At 42.7% G+C, this 18,354-nt stretch overlaps 2 protein-coding genes across 5 annotated transcripts; both read right to left on the bottom strand.

The window, feature by feature from the left end:
- Window positions 1-1,508: 1,508 nt before the first annotated feature.
- On the bottom strand, window positions 1,509-3,690 carry LOC105689605 (zinc finger protein 706-like). Of its 2 annotated transcripts, none has more exons than XM_012406750.4 (3): window positions 3,479-3,690; window positions 2,886-3,030; window positions 1,509-2,751 (listed from the first exon to the last, which is right to left on the bottom strand). In XM_012406750.4, exons 2-3 carry the CDS (start codon window positions 3,027-3,029, stop codon window positions 2,662-2,664), a joined length of 234 nt encoding a protein of 77 aa, XP_012262173.1. In that variant the 5' UTR covers window position 3,030; window positions 3,479-3,690; the 3' UTR covers window positions 1,509-2,661. The 2 variants fall into 2 exon arrangements, with proteins under 2 accessions (XP_012262173.1, XP_012262174.1); XM_012406751.3 differs by lacking the exon at window positions 3,479-3,690 and adding an exon at window positions 3,265-3,453.
- On the bottom strand, window positions 3,526-17,749 carry LOC105689598. 3 transcript variants are annotated; one of them, XM_048658829.1, is made up of 5 exons: window positions 17,278-17,749; window positions 10,430-10,818; window positions 9,956-10,173; window positions 7,820-8,220; window positions 3,526-7,382 (listed from the first exon to the last, which is right to left on the bottom strand). In XM_048658829.1, exons 2-5 carry the CDS (start codon window positions 10,773-10,775, stop codon window positions 7,253-7,255), a joined length of 1,095 nt encoding a protein of 364 aa, XP_048514786.1. In that variant the 5' UTR covers window positions 10,776-10,818; window positions 17,278-17,749; the 3' UTR covers window positions 3,526-7,252. The 3 variants fall into 3 exon arrangements, with proteins under 3 accessions (XP_048514786.1, XP_048514785.1, XP_048514787.1); XM_048658828.1 differs by having other exon boundaries at window positions 17,292-17,746; XM_048658830.1 differs by lacking the exon at window positions 17,278-17,749 and adding an exon at window positions 12,995-13,747.
- Window positions 17,750-18,354: the final 605 nt, after the last annotated feature.

The raw sequence follows: 18,354 nt of genomic DNA, 5'->3' as shown, positions 1-18,354 counted from the left end.
CATTGTAACGTATGACGTATAGATTTCGGACAGAAAAGAAGTATCGCTGCACGAGTTTAAGATATTCAAATTTAGTTTTGAATCGTGGTCCTTTTGATTTTTTACTTCCTCTTCTGTCATTTTCAGCCTTGAGAATTAGGGATTGATAATTAGTTGGCGCCGATCTAACTTCTGACTATGTCGTAATTAAGATTAGTCACATTGACAAATTGCTGTGGCGGTACCCGCTAAATTAGTAGCAATTAAAATAGCTGGTACAGCGAACTTGGAGCATGTCTGTTCTTGGAAAAATTACATAATTGGTCATTCCGACTTGTTCATTCTATTGTAAAATATTCTTTTTTTCCTACGTCAATTCTTTGCGAACTGCGGGTGCAGTAGTATTCCTGTCCATACATATGTCGTTTCCGCGATCGTTCGTTCTACCATGTAGGAAACAGTCATTATATGTTAAGAATGAATAGGTTGTAATTTACATGATCCAATATGTATGATTATTTATGTCAGGGTCATCTCGAATGACCCTTCTCGATTGTTCTAACGTTGTATTGGTTTCGTTTTTTGGTATACCGGTAGGTGTTAGACTAAAAACCTTGCGTAATATTCGCACCGTCCCAGATATCACTTTTGATCGATCTTTATTCAAATGTGATAGACGAGCTCAATCTTTCGACAATTATGAAGTTCTCTTCGCTAACGCGATTGAAGTGTAGACCAGGATTTTCATTTCAAGGATAATCCGCGTGGATCGACATCTTCTCACGTGCCGAATATTCCTATTGCAGAATTTGCCGTGTAACAAAGTTAGTACACTACTGATAGAATAGCGTTTTTCTCGTTAATCCTGGAACCGCCAATATCACTCGCTGCAAGTGAACACGTTACGATCGACATTTGAAATTAATGCCCGATAAATTTGACGCGTGTTAAATTTTTTGGCGAGCCAATACGCGGACCAGTCGCGGTTTCTTAAGATTTTTAGCCTCGGTTTTGTCGACTGTAATTGTGAGACCGTGTTAGTTAGAATTTCCTAGTTTAGTAACCTTGCCTTCGTTTTTTAAGAGCGTTTCAACTTTCAACAGAGATTATTATTTATTCCTTGGAATATGTCCCTATTCTCAATATATCAACTTGGACACTCGCAGGCCTTGTAATTATGGTTACATGTAATACTTTTACTTTTACCACCCCTGCTGGTAAACATCAGCATCGGTTCGACGAGCTATCTCAGAGGTCAATCTTTGACCTCTGCCATTTACTCTTGGCACTCTAATTTATCATCCGTCGAAACCTTTTTATTCGAACTTCAGGTCGTATGCAAGGTTTACTCAGCTTCAACCAGAAGATACTCGATTACTTGCGACCAAACTCCAAGCAGTAGTAATGCCGCGCTTTGGTCAGACGCGTAAGCGCCTGCAAACCGGCAATTCATGTAATTTGGTCTGCGCAAGGCGGGATTATTCCGTTATTTTTGCGGACAGGGGATTGAATGAGTAGATCGATATTAGTAATGTTTGAACGATTTATTAACAGTTGAAAAACACGACAGATATCATAATTATTAAAATGCGAGTCATCATTAACAATTAATTGTGTGACAGCAAAGTCAGAAGACGACGTATTCAGCTCCTGATTCCTCTTTTAACCGATCATCTCACTTTTTAATACTGTCTTATGTTTTGGCACTTCCGATAAATCGATCGTTTATTTTTTTTTTTTTCATTATTTCGTTAGCTCTGCATACGTTCGGGTTTATTATCACTCCTACGTGATTCAGGATGTGTATCGCCAGGAGCGGAATTCGTCGTGCGTATTAATTTTTTCAGGCAATGATTGAAATTTCACTACCAGCTTAAACTTACAGTACTTTCAAACTTCGAGACGCATGCCGAGTGAAATGTTAACGTTAAGGAGCAAATTTCCAGGTCGCCAAATCCTTTCACCGATTAGAATTATTGAATAATTTAAATAATGATAAGCTTCTAACATTCGATAATCTACAGCTGAGTAGCAATAGCAATAATCGACTCGATGACAAATTTTTTTTATTCATCTCTCACTCTTTTCTTATATTTATTTATTCACCTATCTATCCATCTATTCGTAATAATCTGTGTAGTCATAGATTCAATAAGCATTAAAGAATTATTTGACATTCTTAATTTTCATACATAAAGGTATCGATCATCATACACTATAATTTAACCCTGAATCATAGATACTGAATGTAAAATTGATTAATTTTGTGAATGCATTCATGCTATGTGGGATTGTGCATGAAAGTCGAACCCAGTTGCATCTCTTCTGATTCTGTTCCGACAATCCCTAAGACGGCGAGACGCGCCTGAGCTGATTTATACTATATTAATTGGATAAATGGCTTTTACTGATTTTTTTATGAATCAGAGTCCAGCGCGATTCGATCAATGTATTATATTTGGTGAGTTGGTGATATATGAGTTTTCTTTTAAAGATACAACCACTGTTTTTTGTTTGTCAAAATTGTTATTATTGTTTTTTTTTTGTAATTTTATTACGTTCATTCTGGGCTAGATGTGTGACCCCGTCCCTTCTGCCTACTGTATGCTTTCATCCTTTTGTCGTCCACGCAAACCCGTCAATCGCTTGTTCTCCTCCTCTGCTTATTCAGAGTCTCCACTCTCATACATCCTTCAAATCTTCAGGCATATCATTCTTCGGATGTTTGTTCTCAAAGTGTTGTTTGTAAGTCTTGGGGTCTGGCATCTGTGCCTGTAAAATAACAATAATACCAATTGAACTATCGCTTCGCCACTTGATTTCTGTCAAGAACAGTAATCATGAGCAAAATTCAATCGCATTATATAGTAAATTGAATTTTATAATTGTTTGAATGTCTTTTTTACCTTGCACACAGCACAGACATGGACAAGGGCTTTCTGGGCAGCTTTTTTCTGATCGTTTGCACTGTGCCCCTGTTGCTTCTTGGCTTTTGCAGCTTTGTCAGCTGCTTTTGCTTGCGACTGAAGTTTCTGTTGTCCACGGGCCATTCTGGAAGAAAACCAAAGTATCATTGAACACTGTAGTTAGTTTTTTTTCACCTTTTTTTGTATCAATGGTTGGAGAAAGTTGATGAAACTGTTGAAATGGAGTAAGCTTTCTATGTGATTTCAGATAACGGTGTGTGCGAATTTTTTAGGCATAGGTGAAAATGTAACATCTGGCGCATCGCGGATATCCGCGATTACAACAAAAGCTGTTTAGCTCTCAAGAAAGTGTACCCACGTTTGTGAATGGGTGTAGTAGATTCATTCTCGGAGAGACGACATTTCTAGGTACGCGATTATGTACCGATAGATCTTCCAAATGATTTTCGTTGCATTTAGGCAATAGTTGTGAAGTTTCAGCTATGAGTTCCTAGTCAGTATCTCGCTTTCTTTTCCCTCCTCATACAGACATGTGGACGTGAGGAGGATGCGAACATTTCTTGTTGGCTTACCTGACGACTTCGCAAATCAGTCAAACGGTTAGGTATATTGACTCTTAGTTTGGAAGGGTTTCGATTTTAGTGCTCCAGGTCGATCCGATATGTACATTAAACACCGTTTGATATGAATCCACACTCACTCTTCTAATACTATTATTTCTCTGCAATTATTAAGCAGTATATTTATAGACAACAAGATATTTTAACAGTTAACCCAGAAACGTGTGGCAGGATGTGAAAACTCATACGTACATCTCTGTCAGTTTACTCTTTCAATTCAAGAGGGCACTAGAGATCACGACGATGTCTTTTCATTTCTTTTTTACTTTTACATCCCTCCACCTGGGAGCCGTAGGCAGAACCATTGTGTGTGCATGCTGGGCCCACAAATGTTGCAACTGAGAAACCGGTTGCATTCTACAAGGTGCTTGATTCTAGAAATGATGAGGGAATGAAATGAGAATCATCCAAATTACATCTGTAGACTATGTATTTGGTCCTCTAAACATATATCATACACACAACATATAGTATAATGTCTCTAACATATTAAATTTCCTCTTTTAACTGCAGTTCTGCAGATCAGCTCACTAAATGTATGATGTACATGGATGTACCATAGATGTACTGAATATGCGTTCCATCATTTGCATATTTACAGAATAATAGTTCTGCATCTGTAAATGACGCGTACATTATAATATTAACAATATTCGTAATGCATAAATTAAACTCTGAATCAAATACAATATATAGTTATATATATTATATAAAGATCCGTAGAAAATTCAAGTTTACCAATTATACCATCATCGTAATCATATCATCACGATCACCTGCAGTTTGCGCGAATTGACTGATTGATCATTATCAAAGTTGGCATTATTTTCAAACTCATTCATTTTAGAAATGTGACATTGATTAATATTCATAATTGTATATAATTGCGTACGATTTAATTCTGGAATTTTTGAACCACCAGAAATATATATTGATGTCTTCTATTCTTCTCTTTTATTTAGTTGTCTTCTTCTTTAATTATTTATTTTTTTTTTTTGTAATCGGCAGCGGTGATATTACACATGATTGTTAATTATCATATTATTTCTTCTCCCAGCAAGACAGCATTCGGTGTGTAAGAAAATTAATTATCAATATCATGGACGTGAGCATAGAGTCACGTTAAATCCATTTTTCCATTCGCTTATTTTTCTCCTTCATTTTCTATACACTTATAGAGTATTGCCTACGGGACACTGATACTGGTGCGTGCAAAATATTATGGAATGTTAGTATTGAAAAATTGTGAAAATGAAAAAGTCGGCTTTAATTAAATTGCGAACACGGAATAATTACTTGTTTTCAAAGTGCCACCTTTTCCTCTTTCGCGAATACAATATCCTAAATAGAATTGAATATTCATCGTCATGTTATCTTAGGTAAGTCTATCAAATATGGTCCGCAGTAGAATTAATCTTAACGCAAGGTTCACAATAATATATTTCGCTATAATAGCTAGGTATGTGCATATCGGGTTGGTCCTTATTTTGGTTATACTTCCAAACTTTTGATTGTCAAAATTCGAAAACATCCAAAATATGGACCATCCTAGTACATATGCATATAACGCGTAAATGCAAACGCATTGTTGTTATCATAATATTATTTCTTATATACTCATGTTCATATAGACCTACGACATTTAATATTTTATGTACTCCAATAATACTCTTCGTAATATCATATTAACTTTAAATTATGTTTCTTGCTTGCATTAGCGTGTGCAGGTACTTTACGCTAGGAAAATCTGCATCTCCGTTTATCATTTTTCGATAATCATATTATTCGCAGGTATTTACACAGAAAATATTTCCCTTGAAAAAATTGACATGTATTGAATCCATGAATTTGAACGATTGAAAATCGAGCGAATGCATCGATTATAGTATTAGATATAATTGAATAAATATAACAATGCCGTAAGTCAACAATAAAATCAAGTAAGTCGATAACGATAATTTTGAAAAACCTCAGGGTTTTTTTTTTTTTTACATTCCTTCTCTCAATATTTCGCATGCTATCGTATATAAAATGATAATTCTCGTGTATATAAAATGCAATTTTGTACATTCTTACATTCAATTTATACCACATTTCTCTTATTGCTTATCGATCAAAATTCTTTCAATTTTCGAATACACTTCAGAATGTTGCCCATGTAAAGAGATACTTCTGAGCGTCCCTTTTGATTTCACCAATTCTCATATGTAGAATTTATTTAATCGCGACTTCCATTAAATTTATCACACGTTTGCTATAGTACCAATATGGTAGTGCAAATATCTCTATAGCAACACTCGCTCATATTGCTTGTGCTGATTATTTTTCGTTTCACTTTATAATTTTTCACATACTTCTATCGTTTTTTTTTGTTTTTTTGTTCAATATTTTTATTTTCGTTCGTTTTGTTGTGTATGATTTCTTCGAGTTTCTTTCATTTTCAAATCTTAGCCTGATCAGTTTTATATAAATATTCGATTGCAATAAATTACGCAAAAAATACTTCGGGTGTAGATATAGTAAAAGCTGAGGCTAGCTTGAGCCGGGTAAGTTTTTCGTAGACCTGACTGCAGTTATTTTTATTTAATCAATATTCGGAATTGCACGTATTTGATTAGTAATCGACATGTAACATTTTTTTTCGTGGTCACTTATACCGTCATATAATTTGATAATATTATTATTAATAAATTAATAATAATACTAACAATAAATTCTAAGTAACACTTTTTTTTTTTTAACTCTATATAATATATATATATATTCTTTCTTAAATTGATTTTTTTGTTCATTTTTTTTTCGTTTTTTTTTTTGTTTTTTTTATTCAACACCAACTTTACACTCTACTGTATGTTTGTATGCCGTTAGGACAGTCTATTTTGCTCACGTCTAAAACGTTAATGTAAATTTCTATATCAAATATCATATATGATTCAATATAATATATATTGTAGTATAATATATTTATATATATATATATTCTATTACATACTCGGTTAACATTTATAATATATTTGTTACAGTAACATTTATCACCGTATGTCATCATTATTCCGATCGCGATGATTGGAATCAGGAGAAAGAAAGAAATAGAAAAGAAAAATACCTCAAAAACGAAATTGAGATGTCAACCGATGTGGTATCATTGAAAAATAAACTTCGACTCACAGAACTCTGGGAGTAATCGATCATTTGGCACGTTCATTGGTATCCGCGCGGAAATTTTTTGGAAACATTGAATAAAACTGAACGAAGGAAAAATTCACCCATAACATCAAACGTATATCTCCGAGTCACCGATATTTTCATTATTTATTTCAAAAAGTTTATATTCATCGTACGCACGCATCGCGCAGACGAGTGTGGTACGCGTATACGTACGTACATCGGATAAAGTTTTTTATACGGTGCCGAAGTATAATTAATCAAAGTTCGGATGAAAATTGACGAGAGGCGAAAAAGAAAAAAGGGAAAAAAGAGAAACATAAAATCGTGCGAACGACGTCGTCACCCCAGATTCATCGATCTGTGCACCGCCGGCTTAACCCGCTTCGGTATATTAGGCGTGAATATACAATAGTATTCGTGTAAAAAATACTTTGCATAGGAACGGGGAGAATTGGAAGATGGGGGGAAACGGAGGTTCCGATTCGATTGCACGGCAGCGCGGCAGGAGTAGCTCGGGGGGGTTTTTTTTTTTTTTTTTTTTTTTTCATTCTTCTCCCATTACATGAGACTGCAAAATGCCACGCCGTGTTCAAAGGCCGATTGAATCGCCGTAGTCTCCATACAAAATGCACCGTCTTCGTACATCGTAGCGATTCGCTGTTGACGAGCCCGACTCTCGCTCTGCGATCTGTAACGACGTTATACTTGTTACTAATCTGATAGGGGTGAGAAAATTGATGAGAAAATAAAAACGAGAGACAACGGAACACGTGAAAATGTAGAAAAAAGTCATAATCCAATTTTTCATCTCGTGGAAAACCAGGGCATGTCTAGTCAATTTTTTAGCACAATTTCTGTGGAGATCCCATTTGTTCTGGCGTTCGAAAGAGCGAGGTCTTCTTATTTCAGAAAGCGATCCAATCGAGAGAGGGCATCTAATTACATCGGTTGAAGAGGAGTACAGAATTATGTACCACCTCTTTAAATTTAGATGGGACTCGAAAGGGCAAACAATTTTCCACGTCTGTGTCTCTACTGAATCGTTTCGCATGTGGGGTCGTACAAATAATCATAAAATACAAGCGCAGTTATTACACATCGCAGTTTAGCGTTACGGCGCGTTACCTCGATGTTGCGGTTCTGGCCCTTTGCGTCCTGCCCGCCTGATCTCGTGTTAATTGTTGATTCGACGTAGTCGCCGTGCCCGATGCGGCGGTGATGGAGGACGGCGCGTTCGACTCCCTCGGGACCCTTTGTTGCTGACGAGACCCCAAGGTCTGCAACTTGTTGTTGTAGAGCTTTGCATGGGCAACAACTTGAGCCTGCGCTTGTAGTTGGGTCATCACTTGGGCGTGGGAATTTGCCAAGTGGCTCAAAATCTCCCTGATCGATTGCTCCCGCTGATGTTCCTCCGAACAGCTCACGCTGTGCGTGGCGTCTGACCACGGCGGCGGCGGCGTGTGCGATCGCGAAATAACGGCGTGTTTGTGGCAAAGGTACTCCTCGTAAGAAGGCGGCAGGCCCGACTGGAGGGGGGTAAACGTTAATGACCAATCAATTGACTCTAATGCAACCGCGCTCTCGAAAAAAAACACACCCGACAATATTTTTTCACACACACACACACATCCGTCAACGCGGTCGCCAACGAACAATCCTCGACTCCACGTACTCTTTGTCCCGGTCCCCCCGGAGGGTGAGTTTGAAAAACTCGAACGCACGAGATTCCTCAGGAGTTGTTTTGCCGACGGGAGAGAGAGACCTCTCCTACCCGCAATATCTTACGCAGTCTGGAAGTTTTCTGGGAAAAGGGGAGGCGGCGGTAAAACGTTAAAAGGAGACGAGCCATTATTTAAATTCCCCGAAGGCAGGGAAAGAGGAACTTTTTCACCTACCCCGCTACCGTTTGACGCACGCAAAATTTCGCGGTGGTTACCGAGTAAAACCAAAAACAACGACCTTGCGGTAGTAACCCCGGGGTGATCGTTGAGCCTCCCTCCCTCCCTTCTTTATACGGGGCTCGTACCGCGTATACACCCCGGCTCAAACTCCCTTGCTAAACTGACTGGAATGGAACATAAATTCTTCGGCGACGCTATAAGGAGCTAATGAGCCAAGTCGAGAAGTTACCAAGTTTCCAACCCCCCTTTCCAACCTCGACTATCGTCATCCTGTCGTATACCTCTCTATACTCCGCACGCTTTTTCCCCGCCGTTTTTATCGTACCCGCGGAGAATACGTGATCGGAAAATATCGCCCGGCCATTACCGCGTTCCACGGACGAGGTGGCCTTACTTTAACGATGCACGTCGGAGAATAAACCAAAAATTAGAAGAAAAAAAAAAAAAAGAAGTAGCCAGCTATCGCGTAATATATCATTCTTAATATACCCACGTATCCGTCCAACTATATATTTTTCGCAAACCCGATCAACCGGAAATTTATCTCTTTTTTTCTTGTTTTTTTCACTTTTCTCTCGAAGCGTGTTTATATTTGTATATATATATATATATACATACGAATAAAACGGCGTGTATTAGGTCGCGATGTTATACAGAGAGACGGAAATGGAAGGTAAAAAGAAAAAAAAAAAGAAAGAAAAAAAAAGTAACTTAAAATAAGTGGGAAAAGCGCGCGGTTACTCGAGTCATTTATTATTATTTTTCTCTTCTTTTCTTCGCTTGCCGAGGATTTTTAGTGGGAAATTTTAGCGTGGGAGTTGTACCGTGACCCTTAGGGTGGGGCGACGGGTGCGTGTAGAGGGTAGCCCGTACCCGCGGAATGAGGATGGAACGGGGGGGGGGGGGGGGAAATAGCCGTGAATCGGGGGTGAGCGAAGATTCAAACAATTTATGTGCGCGTAGGCGCCTCGAAACTGTGAAATATTCGGGTGGAGAGGAGATATACCCACGCGGCAAGGGAGAAACGGTTACCGAGCAAAGTTAAGGGATCCGATCTTCTGCGCCGAGTTTCATCTTTTGTTAGCAGACCATCCCCCCTCCCCACCCCTCCCCCCCCGAAGACCGCGAGGTAATTCCTTTCTGCCTAATATACCTATAACCGAAGATGCGATAGATTTGCATTTTTATCGTAGCGTCTGATAGGAAAAATATGGCTCGGTCGTCGCGCGGTTCGGATACGGTATACACGTTTCTTTGAAATGGAAGGCGAGTCGGGCCGATTGTCTGGGGGAGCGGGGTACCGGGGGTTGTTAATTATTGTAATGCGACTATTGTAGTATGAATGAAATTGTTTACCGACCTGCCACATGGCGACGTCGTACGTCGGCGGCGGTGATGTCATCGAAGGTACCGCGTAGACTGGTTGGGAGTGATTGTTCTGTACGTTGCCTTGCAAGTTATGCGACGACAATGAGCTGGAATTGGCAGTTCGGTTTGGAGATCCATTGATACTGGCGTACAATGCTTCGGGAATGACGTTCTCGCGAATCCCGTTGCCAACTATACTGGAAGCGGAATCTGAAATGGTTTTGTTCCCGTTTAGAATAATACGGGGGGCGGGGGGGGGGCAACCCCGTCCCACGATGTAGAAACATTGAATAAATCCAATCTCGGGCAATACGAATTTGACACTCGAACGACGAAACGATTCGCAGAAACAATACGGGGGGGGGGGGGGGGGGAGAATGACGCACTCCGCGGACGGGGCGATCCGCGGATGAAAAACGGGGGGGGGATGCGGAACGCGGAATATTTTCCGGTAAATCCAACTGACCTATGTAAGTGTAGTGGGAATCCGGTCTCTCGGCGCTTCTGGTTCTCCTCGAGGTATTCAGACGTTTTCCCTGCTTCGCGCCGTGCTTTTCGGTTCGCCATTGCTGTTCACCTTGAACGGAACTGGTGCTTCCGGTTCCAGCGTCCGCGGCCGTCCCCGAGGCAGCCTCCTCTTGCGACCTGTACCTACGCTCGCGGGACTCCCACTTGGCGAATCTCGGCGCCTTGCTGCCTCCAACGATGACGTTCGCCCCGCAATTTTTACAGGGGATGTTTCGACCCTTGGTTACATTGTCCAGAGCCAGGCCGCAGCCGCAGATCGTCACGCCTTTGTTGTTGTTGGGCATCGCGTTTTTATCGTACTGTTTTCTAGCTCGTTCCCGTTGCGACCTGCGATAAATAGAAGTGGTACAATCGACGTGAATTAGCGTACACAGAATCTAATTTTTCTCCGCTTATACAAGGGTGCGGTATACGCGGCTAGAATCGCCACGGCTAATGGCCCCCCGGACCCGGCATCAAAATCCCCGACGACTCGACCATATCGTAAATCGCAATACGGGGGTCACGGAATCCATTAATCGCACCTTCGCTCCTTTTTTTCTTTTTTTTTCTCTTTTTCTTTTTCTTTTTTTTTTTGTTTCGCTCATTTCTCTTCGTCCCCCAAGGATCGCCGTCGCCTCGACTTTTGTCGGTTTACAGGCGTATCGCCGTATTGTATCACCGTATTATTTCACCTGCCTCTCCTATGTAAAAGAAAGTTTCCGGGCGTATTCGAGTGACGCATAAACGTTCGCCGTTTTACACTTCTCTTCGCGCTGTATGGTGAAATATTTATCAGGGTTATTCGAATCGCTCTTTTACGATCAGTGTGTATTTCACAAGCGGATTTAACGCTACACTGAAATTTTCCTACTTCTCAGCGCCATTTTTTCCTTTCAAAATCCCACGATCTCAAAATCGACGAAATATACCAGAGCAAAATTTCGTCGGCGTAACTGTGTCCAGATTTTACCTTGATATTTTCCAAAATTTACATACATTCGTAACAACCGCCCGACGTTGGTTATAATTATATTATCTCACAATGGACAAATTTGACGGAACTGTAGAGAGTGATAAAATTTACGATGCGGTACGTAGCGTGTATCGAATAAAAAATCGCATGACCCCCCCCCCCCCTCCTCCACCCCCCCTGGGTCACGAAAGTACAGGTGAAATAGGTGGGTATACCCAAATGTTATAAAAGTAATATCTACGCGTACTGCCGCACCACCTCAGCTACTCACACGACGACACGCTAACGGCGAAATGGAAATCTAGGGGGAGTGGGAAAACTGGGAAACGGGGAAACGGGATACGGTAGCCGTTATGCAGTCCGTGTGCACCACCTAATGGGGGTGGGGGGGGGGGGGGGGGGTGGTAGTTATATACTTCGGTAGCCGGGCAGATCTATCGAGGTCATGCGAGTCCAGTGACGCTAGGGCATCCACCCGGTGGCAGATCTGGGTCAAACTCCCGGTTCCCCCCAAACCCCCCCGTTTCCATCCCCATCCACCCTTTCGCCTCTCCCGTGCCATCCCCCCTTTTATACATATCTCCGCGTACGTCTCTGACTCCGACCATCGGTGTGCACCGTAGTCGACGTATATTCCGTTCGCAGCCTTTCGCTACGTCGCGACGGGACGGAATTCGCTACGTCGAACCTCCGCGACGGGAGACCCCCGGTCTTGTCAGACTCGACCCCCCCCCCCCCCCCGATAACCTCCGCCCCCCGCATTCGACCGACCCGGAATATTACGCGCGAAAATAAACCGCCGAGAGTAGGATGATCGTTAATTGCCAACGTTTCGAAGATGTTGTATATAATAGTTACGTTGCGTTTGAGAGATAAAAAAAAAATAATAAAAAAAAAAAAAAAAACACCTTTAAAGGCTCGGCGAAAAATGGAAGGGGAAGGGGGGGGGGAAGGAACGCGAGATGATAGTGAAACGGGGAGAAGAGAAGTATCAAAGAATATATAATAGACAAAAGCTGAAAGAGAGATAAAGAAGGCCTTAAACCTTCAGATTTTTATTGATCGCTTCTAAAAAGGTTCCCTTCTACCTTTTCCCCCCGCTACCCTTGGACCCTTACACTCTGTGTACAGCCGCTTAAAGTCCCGGAGACCTGTATAAATGCATATGTGTGCTTTCGGGGGGGGGGGGGGGGGGTGGTGGGGGGGGGGGGGGGGGGAGGACCTCGTTTTCTTCCGGGTGAACTTCCAGTAGCGCGAGCTGAAAAACTTCGAGCACTTTCTTCTGTCTCGGCTGTCATTTTTGTTCCTCTCCTCTCTCGTCTCTTTCAGCTAGGTAGCCTGGCACCGCCGCGATCTATACCTCATCCGGCCACTCGGTTGTGTACTACGAAGTTCGACAGTATAGGTTCATTCTTATACGTATGTATTGAACGCGGGAGAAAAGGAGGCGGGAGGGGGGTGGGGGGAGGGGGGGAAGGAAACCGAAATCGATTATCACAGGATTTCGTATAGCTCGCGGACGTAAAGAGAGAATTAGAATGAACGTACCCTTTGTATCAAAGATGGCTGGCTGTAACCGTTGTACCTCCGTATCGTTTAACGCTTTTCAATTATACTCGATCCGAATTTCCAGCTTCATTGAGTGTAATCATTTTTCACGACTTTCGCGTACACCGCGGAGTAATCTAACGGCGTATTTCAACGATGAGAAGAGAAGCCCGGAAAAAAAAAAAAAAAAAAAAAAAAATGTAAAAAGAAAAAAACGTCGCTGAAATCCGAGCACTTCGGTAAATTAATTTAAGGAATACCCGCCGCGACTCGAAACTTTTTTCATTCTTTTTCCTTTTGTTTTGTTTATATCAACATAAAAAATCGAGTAGAGCAAAAAATTTCTGAATCAAATCATACGATTGACTGTGAGTAAATATTTTATTAAGGTGGGGGTGAATTTTTGGGTAAAAAATCGGAAGTCGTCGTTTCGGTGCAAAGGCCGACCAACGACAGCCTGCCCTTTTCGCATTTCTTTCTCCTCTTTTTACTCCGATCGAGGAAGAGAACGTTCTCGCGTAATTTTACGCGGTCCGGTCCGGTCGACGTCGCGTCCGTTGCCGTAGTTTTCGGTCCGTTCGGATTTTACCTCGTTGCCAAGCGGACGGAAAAACTTCAGAATTTTTTTGCAGACGATGACCCGCGAGAACAAATATTTTTATACGCATATACCACAGTGGTGACGCACATCCGGAGGGTCGTTGTGCGCACATGTTGCTTTTCGCCCCGGTTTTTTATTTATTTTATTTATTTTATTTATTTTATTTTATTTTATTTATTTTTTTTTTTCCACCAAGGGCAGGGAGAACAACGACGAAAACGAGAAATGAATGGGGTGTTGCGAGGTAAAGAGATTATTGCGTAAAAAGAGAAGGAAAAAGAAAAGAAAGAAAGAAAAAAAAAAAAACAAATACAAAACGAAAAAAAAACCGACGTAGAGGAAATTCGCGCGATGCAGGTGCGGCGGAAGTACACTGATTTTCGCGTCCATCGGGATCGACCGTAGATGCAGTACGTATATACACCTAGCCGCGGAATATAGAGAGTTTTTTCAACAAAAAACCACACGCCAATTCGACTTGGCGTCGCGCGCGGGCGTTGAAAATTTTATTGACGAGGGTCGATTGCTTCGTCTGTCGCGTACGTGCGGCGCCCACCCCTTTCCTCGTTCCAGCGTACCGGGTACAACTGATTAATTCCCCGTTACTTTGCTATGCGACGATATTTCTCAACGAACAAAATTCCAAGTATCTATTTCGACCGATCAACCCGAATATCTGTCCGACCTACGCTCCGATTATCGCCTGCCCTCCTGACCCGATCCAACCTGACCCGTGACCGGGCCAAACGGACCGCCGCGCTGCCCCAAAGATCGAGCGTTACCACTGTACGGCGTATACGCGGCTGACTTGACGCTGGTCCGCACTACTCGCCGCTCGATGGACGCTCCGAATCATCTACCGTCCGGAGAATTTTCATTGTTCTTCGACGCGGTATGATTTTATTCGCACGACGAACGGTTCCGTCTCTTCTCCGACGAGGTGTATGCAAAAAAAGAGAGAAGAAAAGAAAGAGAAAAAATAAACCGCAGGTAACAGGGTTTCGCGAAGGAGGCGAAATAAATTCAAATAAGCCGTGCTACGCAGCCGATGAACGTAATATTTTACAGGTAAAACATTCCGTGTATCGCGTGTACCGTGTTCAAGGGGATAGCCGCTGATGGATCGGTGACGAGGTTACACATGAAAATTAGCGATGGAAAAAAATAACTCACAAGCTAAAAAGGGGGTCGGGAAACGGGAAATTGTTAGACGGTAAATCGTATTACATTGCATTGGATATTGTAACACGTTTTCAGCGTTACACGTTCGCTTATACTCGGAGCCGGGGATCGTGTACAGTGTTAGGTAAATTAAAGGGGGGTTTGCGGGGAAGGCAACGGGAATCGGGATTGAGTTTGCGAATGGCAGGCAGGCAGGCAGACAGGGTGAAATCGGGTCAGCGGCAGCCGGGTTGGTTGGCGGTAAACTCGCGCTCAGTTTGCTCGCCATAATACAAACTTCGTTCGGGCGTGTATTAATAATTAGTGCGTAACTGGAAAATATCATTGTTTCAGGGGGGGGGGGGGGCTTCCGTACGAACGAAACAGGGTTTTCACCGTTTCCGTACAGCCCAAATGACGACTCTCGAGAGACGAAATCGTCCTACGATACACGCGCGCGCGCACACGCACTCCGTACACAAATGTCTCTCATTGTACCCTTTGTACACGCGAAATTTCGGAACGAATCGAATCGTGAGCGCGTCGAATGAAAAAAAAATCACGTGTTCGCGAACGAAGACCCCCGTACAATTGAGGGGTATCAATTTTCGTCCCGAATAAACGGCGCAGAGACGATCGGTTTTTTCGAGTTATTATACGGAGCCGACGCGATTGAGAAAATAAAATCACAGAAGCTGCACCCCCCCTGCACCCCCGTTAGCGTTGTATTTCCATACATGGACTGTTCGTATAGTAGTGTTAATAGGTGTACGTATGTACCGAATATATTATATATATGTATATACGTACACGAGCTGCACAGTCGCGGGACTTTGCACGGGTACGTAACCGCGATTAATTACCGCAATTATGCAAAACTCGCGGTATTCGCGGTGTGCTGCACATAAACGTTGTGTAAATATATATATATATATATATATATCCGCGAGCCGCGTAAGCCCGCAAATTTATAAAATCAGCCGCATAGCGAATAATTGTATATATATACTATATTCATTCTATTAAAATATGTAACGTGATCACCTGCGCTAATACCGCGGCTTTACCTGTTGCCAATGTTACTTGCGTATATGCACGAGTTTTGTGTACGAAAGTTGTGTTATGTTATACCATCTCCCATTCATGACGTGCGACGTCTCGGGATGTTTCTATAGTGTAACAAACCTCGCGCCACAGGCTCGGGGATTATTAAATATCGCTACGCGAAATATACGAATAAAACGAAAAATGGAAGAGAAAATGAATAAAAGTGATATCGCGCTCGATCGTACGTGCTTCTTTTTTTTCCAACCAGATTTTGAAAACATCTCGAAAGTGAACTGTTTGTTTTTTTTTCTCTTTTCCACCTGCGATAAAACCAACAACAAAAAATACACACACGTATTCCCAAATCTAGGTCATTCGGTGAGCAGGTGTTTTTCGTTCCTGAAAATTTTTTTTTTTTTTTTTTCTCTTTATAACGAATCGCGGGGGTTTATTTTCTTTTCGTCGGTTGGTTTCGGGCGGCGCGGATATCATTGTGTATGATCCGTGATCGCGTATCGCGCGTACCCCACGCAGTCTGAAAAAAGAATCCCGGTTATTACGATGTTGATAATTCAGATAATGACGACCGCTCATTTCCGTCGGTACACGTTGAGAGTACCTATATACTTATGTAATACGCGTTCGATACAGGTACGATATACGTATTTGTATCTTGAGAGGGATTTCGCTCGTGCAAGATTAATAATGATGATAAGCACGATATAATAACGATGGTATTAATACAACGAGAACGACGAGAACTTAGCCCCCCTCCCCCCCCCCCCCCCCCGGGGATTTCTTTAACCGCATCATCGGAAAAGCTTCTGCTAGCGGAGCGAGTGACGAGGCGAAAATTTTGTACAAGGGTAGGTGAAAAAGTGACGGAAAATTTTGGCGGAGAAAATTTCTATTTTTTTTTTCACGATAAACGTCAACGTCGACTCTAATTGAATCGCACAGGTGTTCTTCCCGTGTCCGTTACCTTTTCACCATGAGCTTCTCGTATTTTTTATTCCTATTATCAATACGGATGACTTTTCGTCCGGCTGTACCTCAAAGAAAACTCCGATGTCACGTCCCGTTTCGTAGACTCACGGTCGTTATCGCCAACCTCTTTCTACCCGACCCTCCGACCTTTTCGAATACGCGAAAAAAATATTTCCGTCGATTCGATTGTCGTCATTTCTCGCCCCGCGAACCCGTCACCTCGTGCAAATGTGTACATTGCATTTTTACATAGGAATGCGATGTACTTTGTGTGTTATGTAAACACGCTGCGCCTCGAATACGCACCAAGCAATTCTAAAAGCACCACTTTCGTCAAACCCTTACGTAGACGTAATTAACAGCCCCAATTAGATTTTCCGTGCATTCGGACGGGTGAGAAAATTCACACGATCAAAGAAACGAGGAAATTGGTTGAAAATATATCTCAAGATCGTGTCAAAGATCCTAGGTGATCATAATTACGTACGTGCGTTACATCACCTGATTTTATTCCAGTCGAATCGCTGGCAGCATTTCAGAACTTGCGGCGTGTTTCGGCGATCTCGAAAATTCGGAGTTTTTTTTTTCTTTTTTTTTTTTTTTTTTTTTTTTTTTTTTGTGTTGCGAAAATCGTCGAGCGAATCTTCGGTTCGCGGGCGGTCGCAGTGTAGTGTATATTTTCAGCGAGGGTCAATCGGCTGTTTCGCGTACGCTCGTACGTTTCTATTCATTTGTAGTAGCGTCGGCCGGACCGTCGACTGATTACGCAGTACGGGGAGGGGGGGAGGGGGTGAATGCGTCGTCGAACACGTGCAAAATTGGCAAACCGTCGGGAATCGTTGGCTCGCGATCGGCGGACCGCGAACAACTGTCGGGCGAATGAAAACTGGAGCGAACCGAAATGAACCGAACCGAGTGACGAGGGGAAACTAGTGGCGAAAAGCAACCCCCGAGCGAAAGGGAGGCGACGCGGGACCCCACGGCGGTAGAGCGGTAGAGAGAGAGAGTGAGAGAGAGAGAGAGAGGAGGAGGAGGAGAATATATTCCGCGCGCAGCTTCACATCGATTTACCCAACGTTAGCGCTGCGAGTCGCAGGCCACCCTCTCTTTTCCTCCCTCCGCGCGCGTTTCTCGCCCGCGCGACTCCGGCTTCCAAATTTTATCCTCCTCTTCTCTCTATTTTACCGCCCCTCTGCGAAGGGCGGTGTGAGGACGCGGGGGTACGACGGTTTCTCCCCGTACGAAGTCGGTGAAAAATATCAACCCCTCGCCCCCCCCCCCCCTCCCCCGTCACCCCGCACCCCTTTATCTTTTTCCCGTTTAACCGGAGGGCCGCGTGCGTCCCTCGCGAAGCATTCGGAACTTCGACTTCGCGTGGCGAAGATCTGGGTCGTGTTTTTTTTTTTTTTTTTTTTTTTTTTTTCAGAATCTAGACGATCGGATCGTCGAACCCGTCCGTGATTTGATTCTCGGCACCCGATCCCCGATACCTACGTACCGACCATCCTTACGACAGCGGTTGGGGTAATGTAATTATTATCACAGAGATACCGCGAGGGAGAGT

The sequence above is a fragment of the Athalia rosae genome, chromosome 7 (genome assembly GCF_917208135.1).
Source record: "Athalia rosae chromosome 7, iyAthRosa1.1, whole genome shotgun sequence".
Taxonomy (NCBI): Eukaryota; Metazoa; Arthropoda; class Insecta; order Hymenoptera; family Athaliidae; genus Athalia; species Athalia rosae.
Note: the sequence above shows the minus strand (reverse complement) of the source record. Positions and strands in the feature narration are given on the sequence as shown.